The sequence below is a fragment of the Anomaloglossus baeobatrachus genome, chromosome 4 (genome assembly GCF_048569485.1).
Source record: "Anomaloglossus baeobatrachus isolate aAnoBae1 chromosome 4, aAnoBae1.hap1, whole genome shotgun sequence".
NCBI classification, from domain to species: domain Eukaryota; kingdom Metazoa; phylum Chordata; class Amphibia; order Anura; family Aromobatidae; genus Anomaloglossus; species Anomaloglossus baeobatrachus.
The window spans coordinates 613436424-613461334 of NC_134356.1; the positions used below are offsets into that span (position 1 = coordinate 613436424).

At 45.7% G+C, this 24911-nt stretch overlaps 1 protein-coding gene across 1 annotated transcript in view; it reads right to left on the bottom strand.

Annotated features, from left to right (window-relative positions):
- Nucleotides 1-250: 250 nt before the first annotated feature.
- GGCX (gamma-glutamyl carboxylase) overlaps nucleotides 251-24911 on the bottom strand; it is a 74925-nt gene continuing 50264 nt past the window's right edge. The window contains exons 7-15 of the mRNA XM_075346230.1: nucleotides 23145-23308; nucleotides 20523-20782; nucleotides 19818-19949; nucleotides 17802-17953; nucleotides 16581-16750; nucleotides 14774-14904; nucleotides 13765-13912; nucleotides 13311-13506; nucleotides 251-598 (exon numbers count right to left, since the gene is read on the bottom strand). Of these exons, the coding sequence (XP_075202345.1) occupies nucleotides 430-598; nucleotides 13311-13506; nucleotides 13765-13912; nucleotides 14774-14904; nucleotides 16581-16750; nucleotides 17802-17953; nucleotides 19818-19949; nucleotides 20523-20782; nucleotides 23145-23308 (1522 nt within the window). The 3' untranslated portion in view covers nucleotides 251-429. The remainder of the gene's footprint in view (nucleotides 599-13310; nucleotides 13507-13764; nucleotides 13913-14773; nucleotides 14905-16580; nucleotides 16751-17801; nucleotides 17954-19817; nucleotides 19950-20522; nucleotides 20783-23144; nucleotides 23309-24911) is intronic.

Sequence of the window (24911 nt, forward strand, 5' to 3'; positions counted from 1 at the left end):
TACACTTGATTTTCAGCAGGTGCTCCCCCTTGTGTTTAAAAGTGGAACATATCAAACTTTTTAATTTTTTTTCATATTTTGCTCCATTAAAAACAAATAATATTTAAATAAGACATTAATTTATATTTTTCAGTTATTAAAAAAAAATTTTTTGAAGGCATCTTCCCTTTAAGCATGGGATGGCACCTTGTAGACAATGTAAGGATATGTAAAAAAATAAATAAATAAATAAATAAATAAATACAAATAATTGTTTTTAGCTCCTGGTAAGAGGAGTGTTGCGTAAAGTAAGAAGTTTCTTTATTTTAAGATGGTTGTAGTGTGATATCTCTTGTATAAAATAATTCTGGTTGATGTTCTGTACAAAAAAATAGAAAATAGTTCATCAATTAAAAACTATATAAAAAAAAAAAGTTATGTAAGATGCGGTCACAAGTCTGTATGTTCTGGGTCTTGGTCTGGGTGATCTTGCGGCTTGGCTTCCTGCTGTCTGGGATCTTCATATTTAATATTGGCAAAGGCCACTTCTGCTGCCAACTGCTCCAGGGGAGGTTTACCCACGAGAATATTCCGGAGAGAAATCGCCGTCATAAGGAAACTGCAAAAGAAAACAATAGATAAGGCGACTGTCTTGTACCATTCACAACACTGTTAGTAGAATACATAATAAAGCAGAAAACATGACTGATGTTCCAACCTTCTCTTCCAATTCCTATCATGACTGAAGAGATGGCCATAGGAGGTGCGTAGATCGCCATCTATGTACTGCTGTGTGCTAAAGTAATGCAGAACTCTGCTTAATAATGCCTGATCCTAAATGCAGGTCTGAACGAGGAACAGGAGTAAAGCAAGTCCCTCTATACAGTGTGTCCACCCATATCCTGTCCACCGCCATTAACTTGAGAACGGCGGCAGCTATAGGCATAGAAGTGGTGTCTAAGTATAGTAAAGTAGCCATGCGCTAAGCAATGAAACCACCTATAGCGCCACCTGGTGGAAAACAACGGAGTCAGCATTTTTATCTCAAAAACTGAACGAGAGAGAAAAAAAGTGAATTAAAAAATTGTAGGGCATCATCAATTCAATATGAATCGACACCTTGCATACAGAAATGCTATGATATGAAACCCATGACCCCCCAAAACACTGAATGCTGGTCACGCTCATTTAACTTTGATGCTCAAAGTGGCCCCCGTCAGCTGCAATGCACATCTGGCCTCTGCACAGCATACTGTATCTTGCTGCACATTGTGCAATATGGTAGGTGACACGTTTGCACAAGCATCTGTGATACGTCGTCGTAGGTCCTGCAATGTTGGTGAAGAGGTCGCATATGTACCGCCCCGGGGCTCGGTTGGCAGCCAAGCCGCTCGGATCCGGGCTCGTCGGTGGGTGGCTCGAGCGCCTCCGGACCCGGGGGTCACGTCACTCTGAAGGGAGGCTGGCGCTATGTGAGGGGTTTCGGTGGGGAGGTTCACGGCCGGGGCCATGGTGTTTAGGGATTTAAGTTCGTGACGCCACCCACAGGTTGTGGTGAGTGTGGACACCACAACTGCCGTAAACTTAGTCTCCCGGGGACGGTGTTGTGCAGCCTGGTGTTAACCCCTCCGTGGGCAGGGGGTGATCGTCCCGGGGCACGGTAGTTGCGAGGTGCGGGCGTGTTAGTGCGGTGCACGGCCTGAGGGCACTGTTGTACTCACTATAACAGACACACCGGAGTCTCTGGTAAACCAAAAGGATGGTGGTCGGTGCCCGCAGCCAGCTGCGTCTGGTCCCCCACCCGGTTTGGTGGTTCCCGCCTTTCTCCTGCACCTCGTTTGTAGATTTTGACTGCCTGCGCTTCCGCGACGGGAGTCCGCTGCCCGGCTTTGTGAGTGTGTCGGGAAAGCCTGTTTGCCCGCAGACGCTGGCCCGTGGGATCTCTCTGCCTGAGCGGTGGCTTTCTATCCCCTCATTGGGCTGTTGTCTTCAGTCGGGACTTGGGTGGGAAAGAACCTAAGGTCCAGACCCCAATCCGTGAATTTGACTCGGTCCAGTGGTTTCTGGGCCTCGTTGTGGGTCTGAGTACCCCTCCTGGTGCTCCGGTTTCCAGTTGGTTCCCCAGTTCGGTACCGGCGGGCCACTACCCTGTCCCGGTCTCTTACGGTTCCACCAGCCGTCTTCCCGGCTCCTGCAGGCGGCAACCACTGTCTGCCTCCTGGCCACAGGGTGTCTGGGCTACGACCCAGATCCCTGACAGACGTTTTCTCTTTACTACTACTCTCCTCTCCTCCCTAACTTCATCTTCTGTGTTTTCCCGCCTCAGGCTATCCGAACTCCTCGGTGGGCAAGGCCAAACGCCAGGCTCCGCCCCCTGGTGTGAACGTCAACAAGACCTGAGACAGGTGACTCAGTATTTTTAGGTTGGCTGCTGTTACCTTTTTAGGGGACTGGTGTTTGTGCAAGGAACTGTCTGTGACTACCTGGCTAGTCCAGGGCGTCACACATACACCTGCTGTTTGATGTGACCTCACAGAAAGAAGTCCAATGGGGTCAGGTCAGGTGAGAGTGCAGGCCACTCCACGCAGCCACCATACCCAATGACTTGTATGAAAGTCTCCATGAGGTATCGCTTCACGTCCGCAGCCTTGAGTTTTACATATTCTAATCATAGAATTTCTGTATGCAAGGTGTCGATTCTTATTGAATTGATGATGCCCTACAACTTTGTAATTTATTTTTTTTCTCTATCTAGTTCTATTTTCGAGATAAAAATGCTAACTCCGTTGTTTTCCACCAGATGGCGCTATCGGTGGTTTCATTGCATAGTGCATGGCTACTTTACTATACCTACAGTCATGGCCAAAAGTTTTGAGAATGACACCAAAATTATATTTTCACATGATCTGTTGCCCTCTGGTTTTTAATTGTGTTTGTCTGATGTTTACATCACATACAGAAATATAATTGCAATCATATTATGAGTACCAAAAGGTTATATTGACAGTTAGAATGAGTTAATGCAGCAAGTCAATATTTGCAGTGTTGACCCTTCTTCTTCAGGACCTCTGCAATTCTCCTTGGCATGCTCTCAATTAACTTCTGGACCAAATCCTGACTGATAGCTGTCCATTCTTGCATAAGCAATGCTTGCATTTTGCCAGAATTTGTTGGTTTTTGTTTGTCCACCCGTCTCTTGATGATTGCCCACAGGTTCTCAATGGGATTAAGATCTAGGGAGTTTCCAGGCCATGGACCCAAAATCTCTATGTTTTGTTCCATGAGCCATTTAGTGATCACCTTTGCTTTATGGCAAGGTGCTCCATCATGCTGGAAAAGGCATTGTTGGGCGCCAAACTACTCTTGGACAGTGGGGTGAAGTTGCTCTTGGAGGACATTCTGGTACCATTCTTTGTTCATGGCTGTGTTTTTAGGCAAGACTGTGAGTGGTGCGATTCCCTTGGCTGAGAAGCAACCCCACACATGAATCGTTTCAGGATGCTTAACAGTTGGCATGAGACAAGACTGGTGGTAGCGCTCACCTCTGCTTCTCCTAATAAGCTGTTTTCCAGATGTCCCAAACAATCGAAAAGAGGATTCATCTGAGAAAATGGCTTTACCCCAGTCCTCAGCAGTCCACTCCCTGTACCTTTTGCAGAATATCAGTCGGTCCCTGATGTTTTTTCTGGAGAGAAGTGGCTTCTTTGCTGCCCTCCTTGAAAGCAGCCCTTGCTCAAAGAGTCTCCGCCTCACAGTGCGTGCAGAAGCACTCACACCAGCCTGCTGCCATTGCTGAGCTAGCTCGGCACTTCTGGTAGTTCGATCCCGCAGCTGAAACAGTTTTAAGATACGGTCCTGGCGTTTGCTGATCCTTCTTGGGCGCCCTGGAGCCTTTTTGGCAACAATGGAAGCTCTCTCCTTGAAGTTCTTGATGATGCGATAGATTGTTGACTGAGGTGCAATCTTTGTAGCTGCGATACTCTTCCCTGTTAGGCCATTTTTGTGCAGAGCAATGATGGCTGCACGTGTTTCTTTAGAGATAACCATGGTTAACTGAAGAGAAACAATGATACCAAGCACCAGTCTCCTTTTAAAGTGTCCAGTGGTGTCATTCTTACTTAATCATGACTGATTGTTTGCCAGCCCTATTCTCATCAACACCCACACCTGTGTTAATGGAACAATCACTAAAACAATGTTAGCTGCTCCTTTTAAGGCAGGAATGCAATAATGTTGAAATGTGTTTTGGGGGTTAAAGTTCATTTTCTTAGCCAATATTGACTTTGGAAGTAATTGCTGTTAAGCTGATCACTCTTTATGACATTCTGGAGTATATGCAAATTGCCATTAGAAAAACTTAAGCAGTAGACTTTGTAAAAATTAATATTTGTAGCATTCTCAAAACTTTTGGCCATGACTATAGACACCACTTCTATGCCTATAGCTGCCGCCATTCTCAAGTTAATGGCGGTGGACAGGATATGGGTGGACATACTGTATACAATCATGACTGCAGATACCACCAGAACAAGTCCTCCTCGATTACCCTTTTTATCAGTGATTAGCTCAGGTCTCGTTTTCTGCAGGCATGCCAAATTGTGGTCTGTGTGCACCAACGTAAGACACAAGTGACCATCGTTGTCCCCCAGGCACAATTTGGCCCTATTCTTTAGCAACCATATATTTCTGCCTGCAAGTCTCCTCCTAGTGGTAGTTGTATAGAACTACTGTCACTTCAAAATAGGAGGGTGAGAAAATACATTATTGTTACAGCAAGCATCATCCTGTAAGGCAGGGGTCTCAAACTCAGCTGGGTGTATGGGCCGCATATAGAAAAAAAAAAATGAGGGGGGCCGCATTATTTGCAGGACAAAGTGAACATTTTTAATGAATCCATGTTTTTTTTTCTATACATCTTGGATCACTTTTGTAAACATTTTTCGCTTGTTTATTATAACAAACGTGCACTTTTTTGGTTAAGTTTATATACAGAAAAGCATTTTTAATGTAAATAAAAAAAGTCATGCTTTAGGATTTTTTTTTTTTTACATTTTATCACCTTCTTGTAATTGTTTTACAATTAGCAGCATCATATAGTAATCTTAGCCAAAATCTTGTAGTAATGTGCCCATCCTTGTGCCCAGTAGTATAGTGCCCATCCTTGTGCCCTGTAGTATTGTGCCCAGTAATATTGTTCCAATCCTTGTAGTATTGTGCTCATCCTTGTAGTATTGTGCTCTGTAGTATTCTGCCAATTCCCGTAGTATTGTGGCCATCCCTGTAGTATTCAGCCCATCCCTGTAGTATTCAGCCCATCCCTGTAGTATTGTGGCCATCCCTGTAGTATTCTGCCCATCCCTGTAGTATTCTGCCCATCCCTGTAGTATTCTGCCCATCCCTGTAGTATTCTGCCCATCCCTGTAGTATTCTGCCCATCCCTGTAGTATTCTGCCCATCCCTGTAGTATTCTGCCCATCCCTGTAGTATTCTGCCCATCCCTGTAGTATTCTGGCCACCCCTGTAGTATTCTGCCCATCCCTGTAGTATTCTGCCCATCCCTGTAGTATTCTGCCCATCCCTGTAGTATTCTGCCCATCCCTGTAGTATTCTGCCCATCCCTGTAGTATTCTGCCCATCCCTGTAGTATTCTGCCCATCCCTGTAGTATTTTGCCCATCCCTGTAGTATTTTGCCCATCCCTGTAGTATTCTCCCCATCCCTGTAGTATTCTGCCCATCCCTGTAGTATTGTGGCCATCCCTGTAGTATTGTGGCCATCCCTGTAGTATTGTGGCCATCCCTGTAGTATTCTGCCCACCCTTGTAGTATTGTGGCCATCCCTGTAATATTCTGCCCATCCTTGTAGTATTGTGGCCATCCCTGTAGTATTCTGCCCATCCCTGTAGTATTCTGCCCATCCCCGTAGTATTGTGGCCATCCCTGTAGTATTGTGGCCATCCCTGTAGTATTGTGGCCATCCCTGTAGTATTCTGGCCATCCCTGTCGTATTGTGGCCATGCCTGTAGTATTCTGCCCACCCTTGTAGTATTGTGGCCATCCCTGTAGTATTCTGCCCACCCTTGTAGTATTGTGGCCATCCCTGTAGTATTCTGCCCACCCTTGTAGTATTGTGGCTATCCCTGTAGTATTCTGCCCACCCTTGTAGTATTGTGGCCATCCCTGTAGTATTCTGCCTATCCTTTAGTAATACGCAAACAAAAAAAAAAAAATCTCACCTCACCTTTCCTCCGTTCCCTGTGTGCCCACGATCAGTACTTGCAGAGTTTTGTATGCAGCATGCTTCAGCTGCGTCCAAAACCCTGCTATGTATGGTAAAAGCACAGTGGGCATGGGATTTCTAAAAATCCCATGCCCACTGTGCGTGTACGGCCCGCAGTGAAAACGGAACTGCAGTGTGGCTTCCAGAGGCCGCAGCATGTGAATTTATGCTGCGGCGTCTGAAGCGTCCTCCCTAGGCAGAGCACAGCGAGGAGACCGCAGCGGCCCGAACCCCTGATCGCAGGCACGGGCAGCTGCGGTCTCCTAAGGAGTAGACTTGCGGCCCCGCCGATCAGGACGCGCTGTGTCCAGCACGCAGCGGGTCCTGAACTTGAGCACGTACCTTACCTGCTTGTCACGGCCCGTGATGATCGCGGCTCTGTGCTGAGGGTCGGCGCCGGCAGGAACTTCACTGCATTTGAATCCATTTGCGGTGCAGCGCAGAGGAGCTGTGTCTGGACCAATGGCTGCTGCCTGCCAATCAGATGCAAGGAAGTGACGTCGCTGTATGACGTCACCTCCTTGCATCTGATTGGCAGACAGCAGCAGCAACTGGGATAGAACTGACAGCTCCTTGCGCGGCACCGCAGATGGATTCAAATGCAGTAAAGTTCCTGCCGGCGCCGACCCTCAGCATAGAGCCGCGATTTGTCACGGGGTCTGCGGGCCGCAAACAGCCTCAGGGGCCGCATGCGGCCCGCAGGCCGCGTGTTTGAGACCCCTGCTGTAAGGCATGGCCATTTTTATGTACTTTGTTTGCTAGGCAGCCTTGAATATGGTTAGAAAACCACAGCAATATGGGGCTGATAATGTCCTCCTCCTCCTGGACCTGTCCTCTGCCTTTGACACAGTAGACAACTCCCTTCTACTAGAAAGTCTCTCGTCTCTGCGCATCACAGACTTGGCGCTATCTTGGATCTCCTCATACTTAAGCAACCGAACTTTCAGCGTCTCCCACTCTCACACCACTTCCTCATCTCGCCCCCTATCTGTCCGTGTCCCCCAAGGTTCAGTTCTTGGACCCCTGCTGTTCTCCATTTACACCTTCGGCCTGGGACAGCTCATAGAGTCCCACGGCTTTCAGTATCATCTCTATGCTGATGATACACAGATATACCTCTCTGGACCTGACATCACCTCCCTACTAACCAGAATCCCACAATGTCTGTCTGCTATATCATCCTTTTTCTCTGCTCGATTCTTAAAATTGAACATGGACAAAACAGAATTCATTGTCTTTCCTCCTTATCACTCAACTCCCCAACCTGACATATCCATCAATGTCAATGGCTGCTCACTCTCCCCGGTCCCACATGCTCGCTACCTGGGAGTAAGGGTACCTTCACACTTTAGCGATGCAGCAGCGATCCGACCTGGTCAGGATCGCTGCTGCATCGCTACATGGTCGCTGGTGAGCTGTCAAACAGGCAGATCTCACCAGCGACCAGTGACCAGCCCCCAGCCAGCAGCGACGTGTAAGCGACGCTGCGCTTGCACGGAGCCGGCGTCTGGAAGCTGCGGACACTGGTAACTAAGGTAAACATCGGGTATGGTTACCCGATGTTTACCTTAGTTACCAGCTCACACCGCTTCGCTTAGCGTGTGCAGGGAGCAGGAGCTGGCACTGGCAGCGTGAGAGCTGCGGAGGCTGGTAACGAAGGTAAATATCGGGTAACCACCTTGGTTACCCGATGTTTACCTTGGTTACAGCTTACCGCAGGCTGTCAGACGCCGGCTCCTGCTCCCTTCACATTCAGGATTGTTGCTCTCTCGCTGTCACACACAGCGATGTGTGCTTATCAGCGGGAGAGCAACAATAAAAAAAGAACCAGCACTGTGTGTAACGAGCAGCGATCTCATAGCAGGGGCCAGATCGCTGCTCAGTGTCACACACAGCGAGATCGCTAATGAGGTCACAAAAACCGTGACTCAGCAGCGATCTCAGTAGCGATCTCGCTGTGTGTGAAGTACCCCTAACTCTAGACTCTAATCTCTCTTTCAAGCCACACATCCAAGCCCTCTCCACCTCCTGCCGCCTCCAACTCAAACTCAAAAATATTTCCCGGATCCGTACATTCCTTTCCCAAGAAGCTGCAAAAACCCTAGTGCATGACCTTATTATCTCCCGCCTGGATTATTACACAATAGAGTTAGCATTTTTATCTTGAAAACGGAATGAGACAGAGAAAAAAAGTGAATTAAAAAATTGTAGGGCATCATCAATTCAATACGAATCGACACCTTGCATACAGAAATGCTATGATATGAAATCTATGACCCCCCCAAAAACATTGAATGCTGGTCACGCATATGGCGCTCATTTAACTTTGATGCTCAAAGTGGCCACCGTCAGCTGCAATGCACATCTGGACTCTGACAACACTACTGTTTCTTAATTGCATTTCGAACTGAGGAGAGGGCAACCTTAAAACGCTTTGCTATCTTCTTATAGCCTTCACCTTCTATAGCCTTTGTGTGCCTTCACCATTTTCATTTTCAGAGTGCTAGGCAGCTGGTTATAAGAACACATGGCTTCTGTTTTTTGGCACAAAGTTAGAGGAGGCAGGTTTTTCATCTCGTCCTGTTTTTATCTATGTCCTGTTGTGTATAAATATGTGACCCTTCAGATTTTGTGTTATACCATGCCTGATGAAGAGACCTGAGTAGTCTTGAAAGCTTGCTATTGTTACCATCTTTTCAGTTACCCATTAAAAGGTATCAACCACTGAGGACTTCAGTTCTTTTAAACAATTTTTTATAAATCTGTAAAATTTGCATCGCCTGGCCTTACCTAAGAATGATAGTGAACAAGTCATAACCCTAACAGGCTAATTAAGGTCTCAAACCTTGGTCAACGTTAATTGAGCACACAAATATCCAAGGGTGACCAAACTTTTGCATTGTCCATTTTCCTTATTGCAAGTTTTAAAATGTAAAAGATGAAAATATATATATTTTTGTGCCTAAAATACAATGGAAGTGTGTCATCCTTAAATTTATGCCCTTTAGAGATTAGTTGATCAACAACTTGCTTAACTGTTCACAATAACTAATTTTGACCAGGGGTGCCCAAACTTGTATATCCTGCTGTATCATGATTTTCTTACTTTGCCTTCTAGTACGGGGACTGATTTTACTAGACGAGGAGTGAATGGAGATATAAAAATAGGATTTGCAGTCACATCAATAAGATTCCTTGCACATTCGCTGTAGAAAGAGGAAATGTTCAGCTTTGCTTTTGTCTGATACTTTGATAAGGAGTGTCCCGTCAGCACTGAACACAGTTTTCTATTTTTCTGTGGGTTGGGAACAATTTTTTTTTTGCCTGTAAAGACTAAACTAAGTCCTATTCCCAAGCACAGAGGAATGTTATTTAGAGAGAGACATATCCGCCCTAGAGATAAGCTCGCTGCATGCCCGGTATTCATACCGGACTGTTCTACATGCATCATAACGTCAATGCAGGACGCCGAACCAGATAGTTTGATCAGCATTTACTGAACAAAAGAATGAAATCTGGTGTTCTCTTTTATCAGCCATTTCAAGCTGGCAGAGTTTTACAGACGTTTTCATACATATTGATATAAATAGGCCCAATTAAGATATATGAATGTTCATCAACACGGTTATACAGTGTGTCCACCTATATCCTGTCCACCACCATTAACTTGAGAACGGTGGCAGCTATAGGCATAGAATTGGTGTCTAGGTATAGTAAAAGTAGCCATGCGCTATGCAATGAAACCGATTGCACCACCTGCTGGAAAACAATGGAGTTAGCATTTTTATTTCGAAAACGGAACGAGATGGAGAAAAGAAGTGAATTACAAAGTTGTAGGGCATCATCAATTCAATACAAATCGACACCTTGCATACAGAAATGCTATGATTAGAACGTGTAAAACTGACAAGGCTGCGGATGTGAAGAGATACCTCATGGAGACCTTCCTACAAGTCATTGGGTATGGTGGCTGTGTGGAGTGGCCTCCACGCTCACCTGACCTGACCCCATTGGACTTCTTTCTGTGAGGTCACATCATACAGCAGGTGTATGCGACCCCTCCACCAACATTGCAGGCCTACAACGACGTATCACAGATGCTTGTACAAACGTGTCACCTACCATATTGCACAACGTGCAGCAAGATACAGTATGCTGTGCAGAGGCCAGATGTGCATTGCAGCTGACGGCGGCCACTTTGAGCATCAAAGTTAAATTTGCGCCATATGCATGACCAGCATTCAATGTTTTTTTTTTTGGGGGGGGGGGGGTCATGGGTTTCATATCATAGCATTTCTGTATGCAAGGTGTTGATTCGTATTGAATTGATGATGCCCTGCAACTTTGTAATTCACTTTTTTTCTCTATCTCGTTCCATTTTCGAGATAAAAATGCTAACGCTGTTGGTGCTATAGGTGGTTTCATTGCGTAGCGCATGGCTACGTTACTATAACTAGACATCACTTCTATGCCTATAGCTGCCGCCGTTCTCAAGTTAATGGTGGTGGACAGGATATGGGTGGGCACACTGTATATGTTTGTTGTGTTGCATCAAGGAGGTTCAAGTAGGAGAGCCATAGGCTCTATCAGGCCAGGGAAACTATAGCCCTGAATTGGAAGGATGATAAATCCCCCATAATATCTGAATATGTTCAGAGGGTAAACAACTTGCACTGCTGTAATAATAAAAGTATAAAAAAAAGAAATAATGCATATACTGTAAGTTTGAAGCTCTATGGGCCCGGTGGCTAAATGCCCCCAATTTGGCTCCACGCCCACTTATGTGGTCTAGACGGCTGATCAGCTTTAAATTACAATTTCTCGAAATCTGGAGAGAATACTGCGGCTGGTTCAGCCCATAGCTCTTCTCAGGTACCCAGATGGATGCAGTGGGCGGCGGTGGTGGGGGCTGTGCGGGCTGCTGAGGAGCAGGGCTGTGTGGCAGGTATCCCAGATTCTCTGTCGGGTGTGCAGGCGGTAGGGGCTGTGCGGGCTGCTGTGGAGCAGGCCGGTGCAGCGGGTGTCCCAGTTGCTCTATTAGCGGTGCAGGCTTCAAATAATTGAGTTGGCGTATGCGCAGCTGGAGCACTCAACTCAAGATCTTCATCTGCGCACGCGCCGCCTCCGGCCCATTGATCTCCCAGCAGCGAACTTGATCACACAGCAGCGATCTCCCAGCAGCGGCTTGTCATTGAGCCAAGAGTTCAATCTGTGAATGCGCTGACTCCAGGTGCAGTTTCTTTGAAGCCCGCACCGCCGACAGAGCATCTGAGACGACCGCCGCACCACCCTGCTCAACACAGCCAGCACAGATCCCACCGCATGCAGCATCGCCCTACTCCAGCACCGGCCCTGTCTTCTGTGACCCCGCTCCGCTACCATTCGCTGTCCTGTAAGACACCACCGGAGTATAAGACGGACCCCATTTTTTATTTTACTTTTTGTTTCGCTCTAAATTTGGGGTGCGTCTTGTAATCCGGTGCGTCTTGTATAACGAAGGATTCGGCATCTCTTTTTCAGCATCTACTACAAAAGAAATGGTCAGCCAAAGGAAATATGATGACGTCATATTGATGACGTATCCTATGTAGAGGTCAGAGGTGGTATCAGACCCCCGCCAGTAACAATTAATAATCATCTGAAATCTGCTCCAGCAGCGGGAATGACAAACACAATGTCCCTCCTTTCCAGTGCTGTTGGTTTAGGTTGAGTTTCCACAGGTAGATTTCTTCCCATAATGGCATCGATTGTTGATTTATCAAAAGGCAGTGCGAGTTGTGCGGAGAATCGGCCATTGCAAACACTACTGTTCAGTCCCCGTGCAGTTTGCATATTGTCGGCAGCACATCCTCAGGTTACATGAGATGTGCTCCCAAAAACAACGTTTTAAGCTACGTAAATCAAATAGCCATTCATAACATGGGGCCGAAGGCTAAATTCAGCCAGATTTTACGGTTGCACTTCCCAGCTAGATCCCGGATCTCCTGATTGGCGGTGGCAACCTCTAGGCATATACAGCTGGTAGGTTGGGTCAAGAAACCCACATTTGTCAGATTGTAAATTCTGTCCACTAGATGTTTGCTAGATCCAGCCGGGATTCAAACATCATATTTCATGGTCCGAGCATGGGGCGCGATGCACAGGCCAACCGGGGGTCTCCAGTCCCAAACGTGACTGCCTCACATACGTGTATACGGTTGTGGTGTTCAGGTTGGGAGACCTGAGGCTGGGTATGTGACATACGGATGTGCAAGTCTAACCTAAAGCCAAGACAAAGAGGTCAAATGCAAGCACCCGGCATAAATGGTAATTCCTGATCTTCCTGCTACACAGTGGCTACATTGCTGCCAAAGCAAAACTGGCCTTGGGGAAGCCGATAAACAGGACCACACGAAATCAGAAGAAAATTCACATTTTCTTAGGACTGCTGAGGGTTTTCCCTTTATATAGTTTACTATATAAACACTGGGGACGCTATTGCGAAACACGTGTTGGGGTGTGGGCTCTTGACCGCTCTGATTTTCACTACCACTACTGATTCAGGTAATATAACTACTGTCTTTGTTTTCTGAGCACATGCAGTATATGAAATTTGTAGGCTATTAAATATTACAGTGATTGGGATTTCACCATTCTGATATATACAGTCTCTAGATATATAGGTTACCTTACCCTAATCTAATAATGATATACTATTAGTGGGTCTATTTACCCCTTTTAATTTTCTTTATAGGTCTAGTATTTCTACACGGTTGTGAATTTGTCCCTACTGTATCTCTTGGCTGCACTGCGCAATTTATCTTTCTATTTATACAATTTTTGTACCATCTTCCTGTATTTATTGGGGTGCCATTTATTATTTGTATCATTATTCAGAGTGAGTCGTGTGCCTATCTTTAATCTTTTGAGGCACTTTATTCATTGTTTTTAACTGTATTTAATAAAATAATTATTTTATAAAATCATTGATCTAGTCACTGGTTTATTTTCAGCTTATGGGTGCTGAAAATTGAGTAAATTTATATTCCTGAAGATCAGACACTTTGCACTTACCTTCGTCGCAGGAGATAATACTTCTTGTTATAAAACCTCTGGAATCGCTCCGTTACTGTAGCGTTTCGCCTGCGTTCTGCCTCTTCCATCCGCCTCTGTCTGCGGAGGTAGGCAACCACCAGGGGATCTGACACATTGGGGTCTTCTACTTCTCCGGAGAGGAGAGGCTGCAACTCGGGAGGCAGAGGAGACGTTTCTAGGAAGAAAAAACAAGGCTATGTTCAGAGGTGGAGGACTGATCGGGCAATACACGTGGATGGCCACAAAAGCACAATCCGCAGCATGACGATTCTTGTGCAGAAAAGCTGCACGTTTTTTTTATCACCGATGATAACTTTGTACAGGATGAAATTGCATGGAATCAAAATCAACAAACCTGAATTTACCCAAGTGCGGGCTGACCTAATATAAGGATCCCCCTGAATGATGCACCCTAACATTCGGCATCACTCACCGCTCCCGTTCTCCACCTTCTCCTTCAGCTCCTGCAGTCGGGTCAGGTTCTGCTCCAGGGTCACCGCTGTGGTATTCACATATAGGTACATGTAACACGAGGGTCCTGGAGACACGGTGAACACTTTGTGGTATTCCCCTGCTGGTAACTGAAAAATAAGAAAGCGCCATTCAATATTGATACTGCTACAGCAGGTGCCCTGGCAAAATATTCCTAAGCAAAAGCACTGAAATAAAGGCCCCAAATTCTGCACATTTCTTTCTATGGGCAGAACAGAAGCAAAGATCAGGGGCAATAAATGGTTGCACATCTAAGAACGCACTTTCTTGGACACTGACCCGTGTGAACATGGCAGTGATGTTAGCAGCAAATCTCCCCGGGTACACGGGATGTCCTACCGACAATATGCAAACTGCATGGAGACTGAATCATTGTAATTTGCATCTTCCTATGTAAGAAGCCTTTAAACAAGCGGCAATCAGTTTGTAATGAAATCCATTGTCTCTCAGAGGGGCTCGTGCAGACAACCGTATTTTTGGTCTGGGTACAATCCAACAAAACATCGGACAGCACTTGGACCAATGTTATTCAATGAGGCAATGCACATCTGATTTTTTTTTTCTTCAGACCAGGTGCATACACGATTTGGCTCCATAAACAGGATTGGATTCCGCTATTCAAGTCAATAGGTTCATGAAGAAAAGACAAAAAAAAAAAAAAATAGTACTGCGCTCGGATGACATCAGAGTGCAGTCTGATTATCACACACTGAAAGAATAATTTTCTTTTCCTCAATCTTTTCAACATCTGAGAAAAACAGATCCCACACTGATCAGTCTGAGAAGCATAATCAAAATATATACAGTTGTGTGACCTGGCCATATGGGTAGAAATCTGCAGTGTAAATGTGTTTCTAAGGACAAGGAAGCTCATGGCTTAGCCCATAGTATGCAATGTCACATTGCTCGTGCCCCATAAAAATTTACAAGAGGCCCAAGCCCACACTCACCTGCATGCGTTCACCTTCCCTCAGGGTGAAGTTCTTGGTGTCCTTCACAATCTCCACACTGACTTCACCTTGCAGCACTTGTATACTGGTGTTACCCAGATCCTCACTCACAAAATTCTCCAAGTGAAGACCTATCATCCGGAGTGACCGAAAACAATAGAAAAATAATACAAGACAAATAATAATTTAGGGGGGAGAACGCAGTTTGCCATTGTTTTACGGCTTTTTATCCAGTTGTGGTAAAATGACCAGAAAACATGATTCTCCACGTCATTACAACTAAAGTGATACCAAACCTGAACAGATATTTTATTTAATTGATTTAAAAGAAAAATAAATAAATTGCTTTTTGTCATTTTTTTTGCATGGTACTATTTTGTGGCATGCAAGAGGTTTTTCCTGCATTACGAGACTGCCGCCGCCCTCGGGAGACTGCCGCCGCCCTCGGGAGACTGCCGCCGCCCTCGGGAGACTGCCGCCGCCCTCGGGAGACTGCCGCCGCCCTCGGGAGACTGCCGCCGCCCTCGGGAGACTGCCGCCGCCCTCGGGAGACTGCCGCCGCCCTCGGGAGACTGCCGCCGCCCTCGGGAGACTGCCGCCGCCCTCGGGAGACTGCCGCCGCCCTCGGGAGACTGCCGCCGCCCTCGGGAGACTGCCGCCGCCCTCGGAGCTAGCTATAATAATCTCTGCTGTAGGAGGCAGGTTGTGGCTGTATAACACAGCTGGCACCTGACATGTGGAGAGGGCCTTAGATTGTGACCCAATTCCATAAACCTGCAGCCACACATATTACGTCATGGAGCAGGAAGAGGTTAATATTAGTTTGGCGGGGGTCTGAATTCCGGCACCTCAGCCAATCGGCTTTTAGGAAGAACTAACTGGCTAGCTGCCTAGTTAATAGTGACAGTGCAAAGTATTGTCCCTTTCCTTTCAGTGCTACAACCCTTTCAAACAGCTGATCAGTGAGGATCTTTACCAAAAAGCAAATAAATCCTACATTTTTTGCCCCTTCTTTTAGAGACTCAAATTCCCCTTTACGCGGAATCTGTCACTAGCTTTTTGCTCCCCAATCTGAGAGCAGCATAATGTAGAGACAGAGAGCCTGATTCCAGCGATGTGTCACTTACTGAGCTGTTTGCTGTTATTTTGCTAAAATCAATATTTTCTCTGTGCAGATCTAGCAGTTATATAGAGCTCATAAATATCCAAGTACTTCTGAAATGATAATCTACTGCTGATAAACCAGTGATTTTATGAAAACTACACTAAGCAGCCCAGTAAATGACACATCGCTGGAATCAGGATCTCTGCCCCTATGTTATGCTGATTTCAGATTAGGTGGCAAAAACCTGGTGACCGATTCCCTTTAAATAACAGTGCTGCAGCTTATATTCTAACTTATTTGCTATTCATCCTGGAAATGTAGAGATAAAGTGTCTATTGGGAAGTATCGTCATTAACAGTCCATGTCCTTACACTTAGCATTGAACGCCAGGTTGTGTTGGGGACAAGCCCCTCAACTAGGGGGATGGAAATGCCAAGTTGTTAATTTGTCTAGGAGGAATAATTGAGGAATGGCACAGTTTGATGATGTTCGGAGAATTTACTACATCAATGTGAATCCATACCAGTTACTCTAACATTACTGGGTATAAAGTCTTGGGAGCCCTTCACATGCAGGAATTAGGGAGGGTAACTGAGAAATGTAGACGTAGCTTTAAGATCAGAATCCCATATCATGCCATGAAGCAATCTCCTGTGACAACTTACAGACCTGCATGGAGCAGGTCAATCTCTGCAACATTACCTGGAAAATCTGCAATGAAGACCACATCAGTCTGATTATCCAAACTGTCCTCCACCTCTTGGAATTTAGCTCTCCACGGTGACAGATCCACCAGCAGTGGCTTAACCCAGGGCGTTTTGTGGAAGGGCGACCATTCGGCTTTTACGATGTCCACTGTGGGGTCGTATAACCTGATAGAAAACACAGTCAAGGTGCATGTTCCCCGCGCTCGTATGGGACAGAAAAATACAATCAAGGTGCATGTCCCAGTGCTCGGGTGGAACAGAAAATACAGTCAAGGTGCATGTTCCCTGTGCTCGGGTGGAACAGAAAATACAGTCAAGGTGCATGTTCCCTGTGCTCGGGTGGAACAGAAAATACAGTCAAGGTGCATGTTCCCTGTGCTCGGGTGGAATAGAAAATACAGTCAAGGTGCATGTTCCCTGTGCTCGGGTGGAACAGAAAATACAGTCAAGGTGCATGTTCCCTGTGCTAGGGTGGAACAGAAAATACAGTCAAGGTGCATGTTCCCCTCGCTCGGGTGGAACAGAAAATACAGTCATGGTGCATGTTCCCTGTGCTTGGGTGGAACAGAAAATACAGTCAAGGTGCATGTTCCCCGCGCTCGGGTGGAACAGAAAATACAGTCAAGGTGCATGATCCCCGCGCTCGGGTGGAACAGAAAATACAGTCATGGTGCATGTTCCCTGTGCTTGGGTGGAACAGAAAATACAGTCATGGTGCATGTTCCCCGCGCTCGGGTGGAACAGAAAATACAGTCAAGGTGCATGTTCCCCGCGCTCGGGTGGAACAGAAAATACAGTCAAGGTGCATGTTCCCCGCGCTCGGGTGGAACAGAAAATACAGTCAAGGTGCATGTTCCCCGCGCTCGGGTGGAACAGAAAATACAGTCATGGTGCATGTTCCCCGTGCTCGGGTGGAACAGAAAATACAGTCAAGGTGCATGTTCCCCGCGCTCGGGTGGAACAGAAAATACAGTCAAGGTGCATGTTCCCCGCGCTCGGGTGGAACAGAAAATACAGTCAAGGTGCATGTTCCCCGCGCTCGGGTGGAACAGAAAATACAGTCATGGTGCATGTTCCCTGTGCTTGGGTGGAACAGAAGATACAGTCATGGTGCATGTTCCCCGTGCTCGGGTGGAACAGAAAATACAGTCAAGGTGCATGTTCCCTGCACTCGGTTGGGACAGTCCTAGTACAGCAGCATGTGCAACATACTTACCTCTGCTGGAAGCGGTCATTGATTGACACCCATACATCAAAGTAGATTTCCGGCTGGGAGATATTATAAGCGCCTAGGAGGCCTTGCAGGCAGGTGGCATATTGCTTCAGCATGTCGGCATGATCTTTCCAGCGCCGGGTCTGTGTGAAAACCTAAGAAAGGGACATTTATATTGACAATATTATTTGGGTCATATGGCCAATATTGGAAAACTGGCAGGGAAGCTGAAAGCAACGCAACCAAAGCAGTAGGAGATGGTGAAGATTAGTTAGTTAGTTTATATCATTCAGATGACTGCTCCCTTTGTCCTGTCCAGTTCCTGTTCCTACTAACAGGACCATCTTTTCAACATCGGTGTAGGATCGGATGGCACACGAAAGCACTTCCATGTGCATCAGTTCCTACAAAAAAAAAAAAACACCAGATGCCGTATGTCGGTTCCATTATTATGGAACATGTCCTATTCTGTTCCGTAATAACGGATCGTGACTCAATACAAATGAATGGGTCAGAAAAATCCCCGGAAGCAACACAGAAGCACTTTCGTGTGACTTCCGTCGGGTGCCCCTGCAGTCTGTGTCCCACTCACGCGCCAGCCCTGCAGCTGCTCGCACTGCAGCATGTCAGCATCTGCCCGCACTGCAGTGTATCAGCATCTGCGGGGATGACTAGCGCCGACATTAGGAGCTTAGCAATGATCATTACCTGCGGTGATGAAGTCCTGCACTTCTCACGTCAGTGCTCGACACTGACTTCCATGCCCGCCGCGTTCTCAAATTCCCGCATTCTCACAAGTCTTGCTGGCGGCCCGAGACTGTGACTAGCGGTGAAACCACAGGCCCCTGGCAATACTTCGCTTCTGAACGCGGTGGACAATGGAAATCAGTGACAAGCGCTGTCGTCAGGAGTGCAGCGGCGTTCATCACCCAGGTAATGTACCTAGCTAACCTCATGAAGTCAGCGCTGTTCATGCCCTGCAGTCACCTGGGCTGACCTAATGATGTTAGCTCAAGTCACAGCACTGCTCTCCCAGCCAATGGGGAACATTCTGTTCTTCATTGACTGGGACAGTGAGTATGGATTGTCGTGGGACCCAGACTTGTTTTTTCTTTCCAATAAATTGGTGAAAGAGGGAATATGTTGGGAAGTGTTTTTCAAATAAAAATTTGTCATCTATGTTTTTTTTTTTTTGTTTTTTTGCTGACTGGGTTAGTGAAGGTTAGTGTAGGTTAGTGTTAGGGCATTCGGGATTAGTCGGGGTAAAGTCCCGGGACTGTCGCATCTAATGGATGCGGCAATTCCGGCCAGCTGCTGGCTCATATTTTTAGGCTGGGGGGCTCCCAATAACGTGGGTCTCCCCAGCTTGAGAATACCAGCCAGCAGCTGTGAGGCTTTATGTTGGCTGGTATCAAAATTAGGGGGGGACTGCAAGCAGTTTTTCTTTTTAATTATTTATTGTACTGTACGATATAGACCCGCCCACCGGTGGATGTGATTAGTTGCAGTCAGACAGCTTCTCACGCAGTGTGGGGGCGCGTCTGACTGCAACCAATGACAGACGTCGGTGAGCAGGGAAGCAGTGAATATGAAATGAGCCTTATGAGCGCCCGGCTTCGGAAGAACAAAGAACTGATGTGGGAGCAGTGTGACAGCCGCCTGTGATTGGTGAGTATGTAGCGCTTGCTTCTACTCCTTTGCGCCGGATTCTGATCTGCATAAACCTAATATGGGGACCAGAATTTGGCCAGATACACTGTACTATATATAACTCTTCCGGTTTTTTTTGCGGTCCACAAAAAAAAAAAAAAAAAAAGCAAAACACGGAAGTCACACGGATAGCACATGGACCGTATATCGAATGAATGCAGTTGTCACACGGATAAATCTGTCAAAAAACAGTACCGTTTTTTGCAGACCGCAAACACGGAGCAGTAGTGTGAATGTAACCTAAGCCAATCCCCCCCATCCCAAATTTTTTTTTAACCTGGACTACCCCTTTAAAAATCTGACACTTACCCCTGGGTTCAGATATCCGATATCACCAGTGACCCCATCTCTGTAGGTAATCTTTACATGCTGGTGTGAGCGTGAATGCACCATCATATCCCATGAATAACCATAAAGGCCATTTGTCCAGTTATTGTAACCCTTGAGACATAATGGAGACTTTGGTTAAGACAGAATTTCCATGTACCACATTTCTTGAGATCACAGTAAGGCCTCAGTTAGACGTCACTTTATTACGGATGCGTCCCCCCCCCCTCCCCGAGAGGACATGTACTCATTATAGCCCATGGCTATGCTCATATCTATTCATGATACATTTGCAGGTCACTCTTCTCCATTCAAGTGAATAGGCCCAGAGCAAATAAATAAATAAATAAATAAATAATAAATGGGGAAGATATAAAGCCTCATATTTATTTGAGAGAACCGATCACCCCCCGACATCCATCTACTTGCATTCCCTACGAAATATTAACCAAGGGGCATCATCTTAAAACTGTGTATTTCCTCAGATAAGTTATTCCTCCAAAGAATGTAAGAACAAATTAAGAAAGTGTAACCATTTTAGGGAAGAAACTTTGCAGGTCCATGCACTGTGGGGGGAGTGGGTCTCGGAGGCCGGACCCCTAGCGATCACCATACATCATTAGGAGACCTCTTCCATGACGTACCGTAAGACAATGACAAGACACAAACACGTCTGTGATCTCTCACCTGGGTAATAAAGTGTGAATACGGCAGGAACAGCTGCTCGACTATGTAGATAGCCGCAAAGATGGCTCCCAGCTTGTGTCGTAGCCCTATAGATGCCTTGCCCTTCTGTCCGGGGTATATACAGTCTGAGCTCTTTTGCGGGGGCTGGGTTGGAGGAAGAGCCCAGTGTACGCAGCGGGGAAACTTAGACACCAGCCGACGGGGCCAATCAGGATAACAGAACAGCGGGCTGGTGGCCAACATGGTGTACGAGAACATGCCTGCAGGAAGGACAGAAGCCACTGAGCTACATGTAACATACAGAGGTTATACAAGATGGAGGAGCGGGAAACAGCAAGGCCCATATGCCAAGAGCTTAATGCAGCATGGAGGTCCTCAGGCACCCGGAGATTCCCAGGAGTGAGAACACTTAAAATGGTATTCCCATCTCCAAGATCCTATCCCAACATATAGTAGGTGTGATAGTAATAACATTAGCAAATACCTCCATTTAGAATTGTAGTATAGTTCTCCTGATTAGCCGTGTCTCTTACCTCATGTGCAGGGCATTGCAGCCTAGGTATCCTGCTGCAATGCCCTGCACATGAGGTAAGAAACATGGCTATTTAAGGAAAACTATACTACATCTCTAGTTGGAGGAATAATAATAATAAAAAATAATTATTACGCCTACTACATATTGGGATAGGATCTTGGAGATGGGAATACTACTTTAAGGTTTAATGAGTAACTTACTATTATTATTATTAATAATAATATTTTGTCCAACATCCTAAAGTTATGAAACTTTGCAAACTATTTTATTAGAGGAAAAGTATTCATTAAAAAGAAAAAAATTTCACGCTAGTGGCCAAACCACTGATTTACCCCTCCAATTTATTTCACTGCCCCCAGCTGCAGTGATATCAGAACCTGCTCATTTGGAGTACAGATGATGGCAGTGATGGGTCTAGCTCAGCACCTTTGTCACTAACTCTGGGGATAAGGTGCTGCAGGGGCATCATCAGCTATTTTATGGCACAAGTCAAATGTTTAAAAATGATATATATAAATGGTCTGATTTTCATCCAGAGAAGAAGAAGAACTTCTTATTCTTATTATTCTTATTATTCTTATTATTCTTATTATTCTTATTTTTTACAATAGCGGTAATTATTCATTTGCGGGGGACCATTTACTGTTTCCAATATTACAAAAATATATTGTAGCCAAACAAATCGTAGGTCATAATGTGGCATCCGTTTATTTTTTTGTCGCACCTGTAGCCTTGAATGGGTGAATTTCAAATCGTAGAATGCTGAGATTTTTTTATGCAGATTGTCAGAAAAAAAATAAATAATTGGTCATCTGCACTGCCCTATTGAAGAAATTAAAAAAAAAAATCAGACACCTCATCCGATTTTTCTGCTGGAGTGAGTGAGCCCTAAGAACAACACTCAGAGCAGGACCCAGGAGCTGACCCATGATCACTGCCATCATCTGTACTCTAGGTGAGAATGCTCTGCTATCAATACAGCTGGGGGCAAATAGATTGGGGAAAAGCAGCGGTTCGGAAGCCACTAACATGTTTCTTATTTTATTATTACACAAATTAAAACAAATCATCTAATAAAGTGATTTTGCAAAGTTTCTCTACTTTTCATGCTAGTAAAAATTATTTAAAACAAAAAAAAAAGTTTAGTTACTCTTTACAAAATATAGAAAGGTGTTTGTATTTTGGGGGAAAAAAAATAAGGACAAATTGACATTTTTTTGCACCATTTGGCTTTCACAGTCTTTTTGTTTCCCTGCCCGTTGCTGGCAGCTGAGTCAGTTAACTAAAAATGTGCCAGTGAACTAGTTCCGATGGGGAATTTACAACACTTGTCTTTTTCTGAGCTCCTGATAGCTGATGTATGATCAAAAAAGTTCAGCTCAACTCTCATGTGGTCAGATATCAGTTCAGAAAAAAAGACAGATAAGTTACAAAACTCCCCATTGGAACAAGCTCACTGACATGTTCTCAGTTAACTCATTCAGCAGCCAGCAATGTGCAGTGAAACAGAAAGCTTGTAAAAGCCACAAGGTAGAAAAAAACCCAAACTTCTTACTGAAACCAAATTGCAGATATTTTTAGGCCAAAATCCATGCATTTAAGGAAAAATACCCCTGAATGTGTCCAGGTCATTAAAGGGTTATTCCTATCTCCAAGATACTAACCCAATATGTAGTAGGTGTAATAATAATAATATTAGCAAATACCACCAATTAAAAATGTAGTATAGTTCTCCTGATATAGCCATGTCTCTTACCTTATGTGCAGGGTATTGCAGGACCTTAATTGTTTGTGGTCATAACCATGGATATCTAAAGTCCTGCAATGCCCTGCACAGGAGGTAAGTGATATAGTGAATCCGAAGAACTATACTACATTTCTAATTGGTGGTATTTGCTAATATTATTATACCTACTACATTCTGGGATATGATCTTGGAGATGGGAATAACACTATAAATTCTTTGGACACCTAATATGAGCGCAGATTATCCAGCCCCTTCATATCAAAGTCATAGTGGAAGGAGGAGAGGTATGGTGGACAGATAATAAAGTGGGGTCTCAATATACTCTCTAAAAGTTCAGTACCTATGCTGAAAAGCTGGGAATTCATGCAATGGAAGTAAGAGACGAAAAACATAGCGATGGGTCGTGTGACATCAAAGAAGAGAAGGTATCCAGCCGTCATGTCTAGGATCAGGCCTCCCCAGTGCACAACGACCAGACTCGTCATCTCCTCCGACAGGAACAGCCTGAAAGAAATACAGAATGTAAACGGCAAACCCGGCCTCCGCTGCGGGACAGAGATGATGAATGATGTGATACAGCATGGCCGCGGTGGGCTGCCGACACTAACCGGATACCTAACAATTTGGGGCTATGGAAGGCCTTAACATCACTGAACATGAATTGTCCAGCAGTTTATTCACCACCGATTTGATACATATACCCCCAAACCTGAAAACTTACGGGGGGAATGTATCACCCACCGATGTATGGTTTTGCACCCCAAAAAATAAAAATTGTGACTTTTTGAAAATGCCGATAGTGGTGTGAAAATTGGGGTGGTTAGGTATGCCAACAGGCCCATGAAACCAGGCCAATGAGCCGAAACATCACCAATTTGTAATTCGCCATCCAGATGTGAAGCGTGTAATGGAGTTAATAAAAATAAAATACATATCTCAAGACAAAAATGTTAGGCCATGTTCACACTGAGTATTTGGCAAGTTTTATAGACTTTGCTGGAAAGTCAAATGTCAGAAAGTTCTGACAACAAAACTGAAGCCAAAAGAAGGGAATTTTGTTTACTTACCGTAAATTCCTTTTCTTCTAGCTCCAATTGGGAGACCCAGACAATTGGGTGTATAGCTTCTGCCTCCGGAGGCCACACAAAGTATTACACTTAAAAGTGTAAACCCCTCCCCTTCTGCCTATACACCCCCCCGTGCATCACGGGCTCCTCAGTTTTGGTGCAAAAGCAGGAAGGAGGAAACTTATAAATTGGTCTAAGGTAACTTCAATCCGAAGGATGTTCGGAGAACTGAAACCATAACCAAGAACAATTCAATCTGAACAACATGTGTACTCAAAGAACTAACAGCCCGAAGGGAACAGGGGCGGGTGCTGGGTCTCCCAATTGGAGCTAGAAGAAAAGGAATTTTACGGTAAGTAAACAAAATTCCCTTCTTCTTTGTCGCTCCATTGGGAGACCCAGACAATTGGGACGTCCAAAAGCAGTCCCTGGGTGGGTAAAAGCATACCTCGGTAAAAAGAGCCGTAAAACGGCTCCTTCCTACAGGTGGGCAACCGCCGCCTGAAGGACTCGCCTACCTAAGCTGGCATCTGCCGAGAGTAGGTATGCACTAGATAGTGCTTCGTGAAGCGTGCAGACTCAACCAGGTAGTCGTCTGACACACCTGCTGAGCCGTAGCCTGATGCAGCAACGCCCAGGACGCACCCACGGCTCTGGCAGAATGGGCCTTCAGCCCCGAAGGAACCGGAAGCCCAGCAGAACGGTAGGCTTCAAGAATTGGTTCCTTGATCCACCGAGCCCAGTTGACTTGGGAGCTTGTGACCCTTTACGCTGGCCAGCGACAAGGACAAAGAGTGCATCCGAGCGGCGCAGGGGCGCCGTACGGGAAATGTAGAGTCTGAGTGCTCTCACCAGACCTAACAAGTGCCAATCCTTTTCACGTTGGTGAACCGGATGAGGACAAAAAGAAGGTAAGAAGATATCCTGATTGAGATGAACAGAGGATACCACCTTCGGGGGAAATTCCGGAACCGGACGCAGAACCACCTTGTCCTGGTGAAAACACCAGGAAGGGGGGCTCTGCATGACAGCGCTGCTAT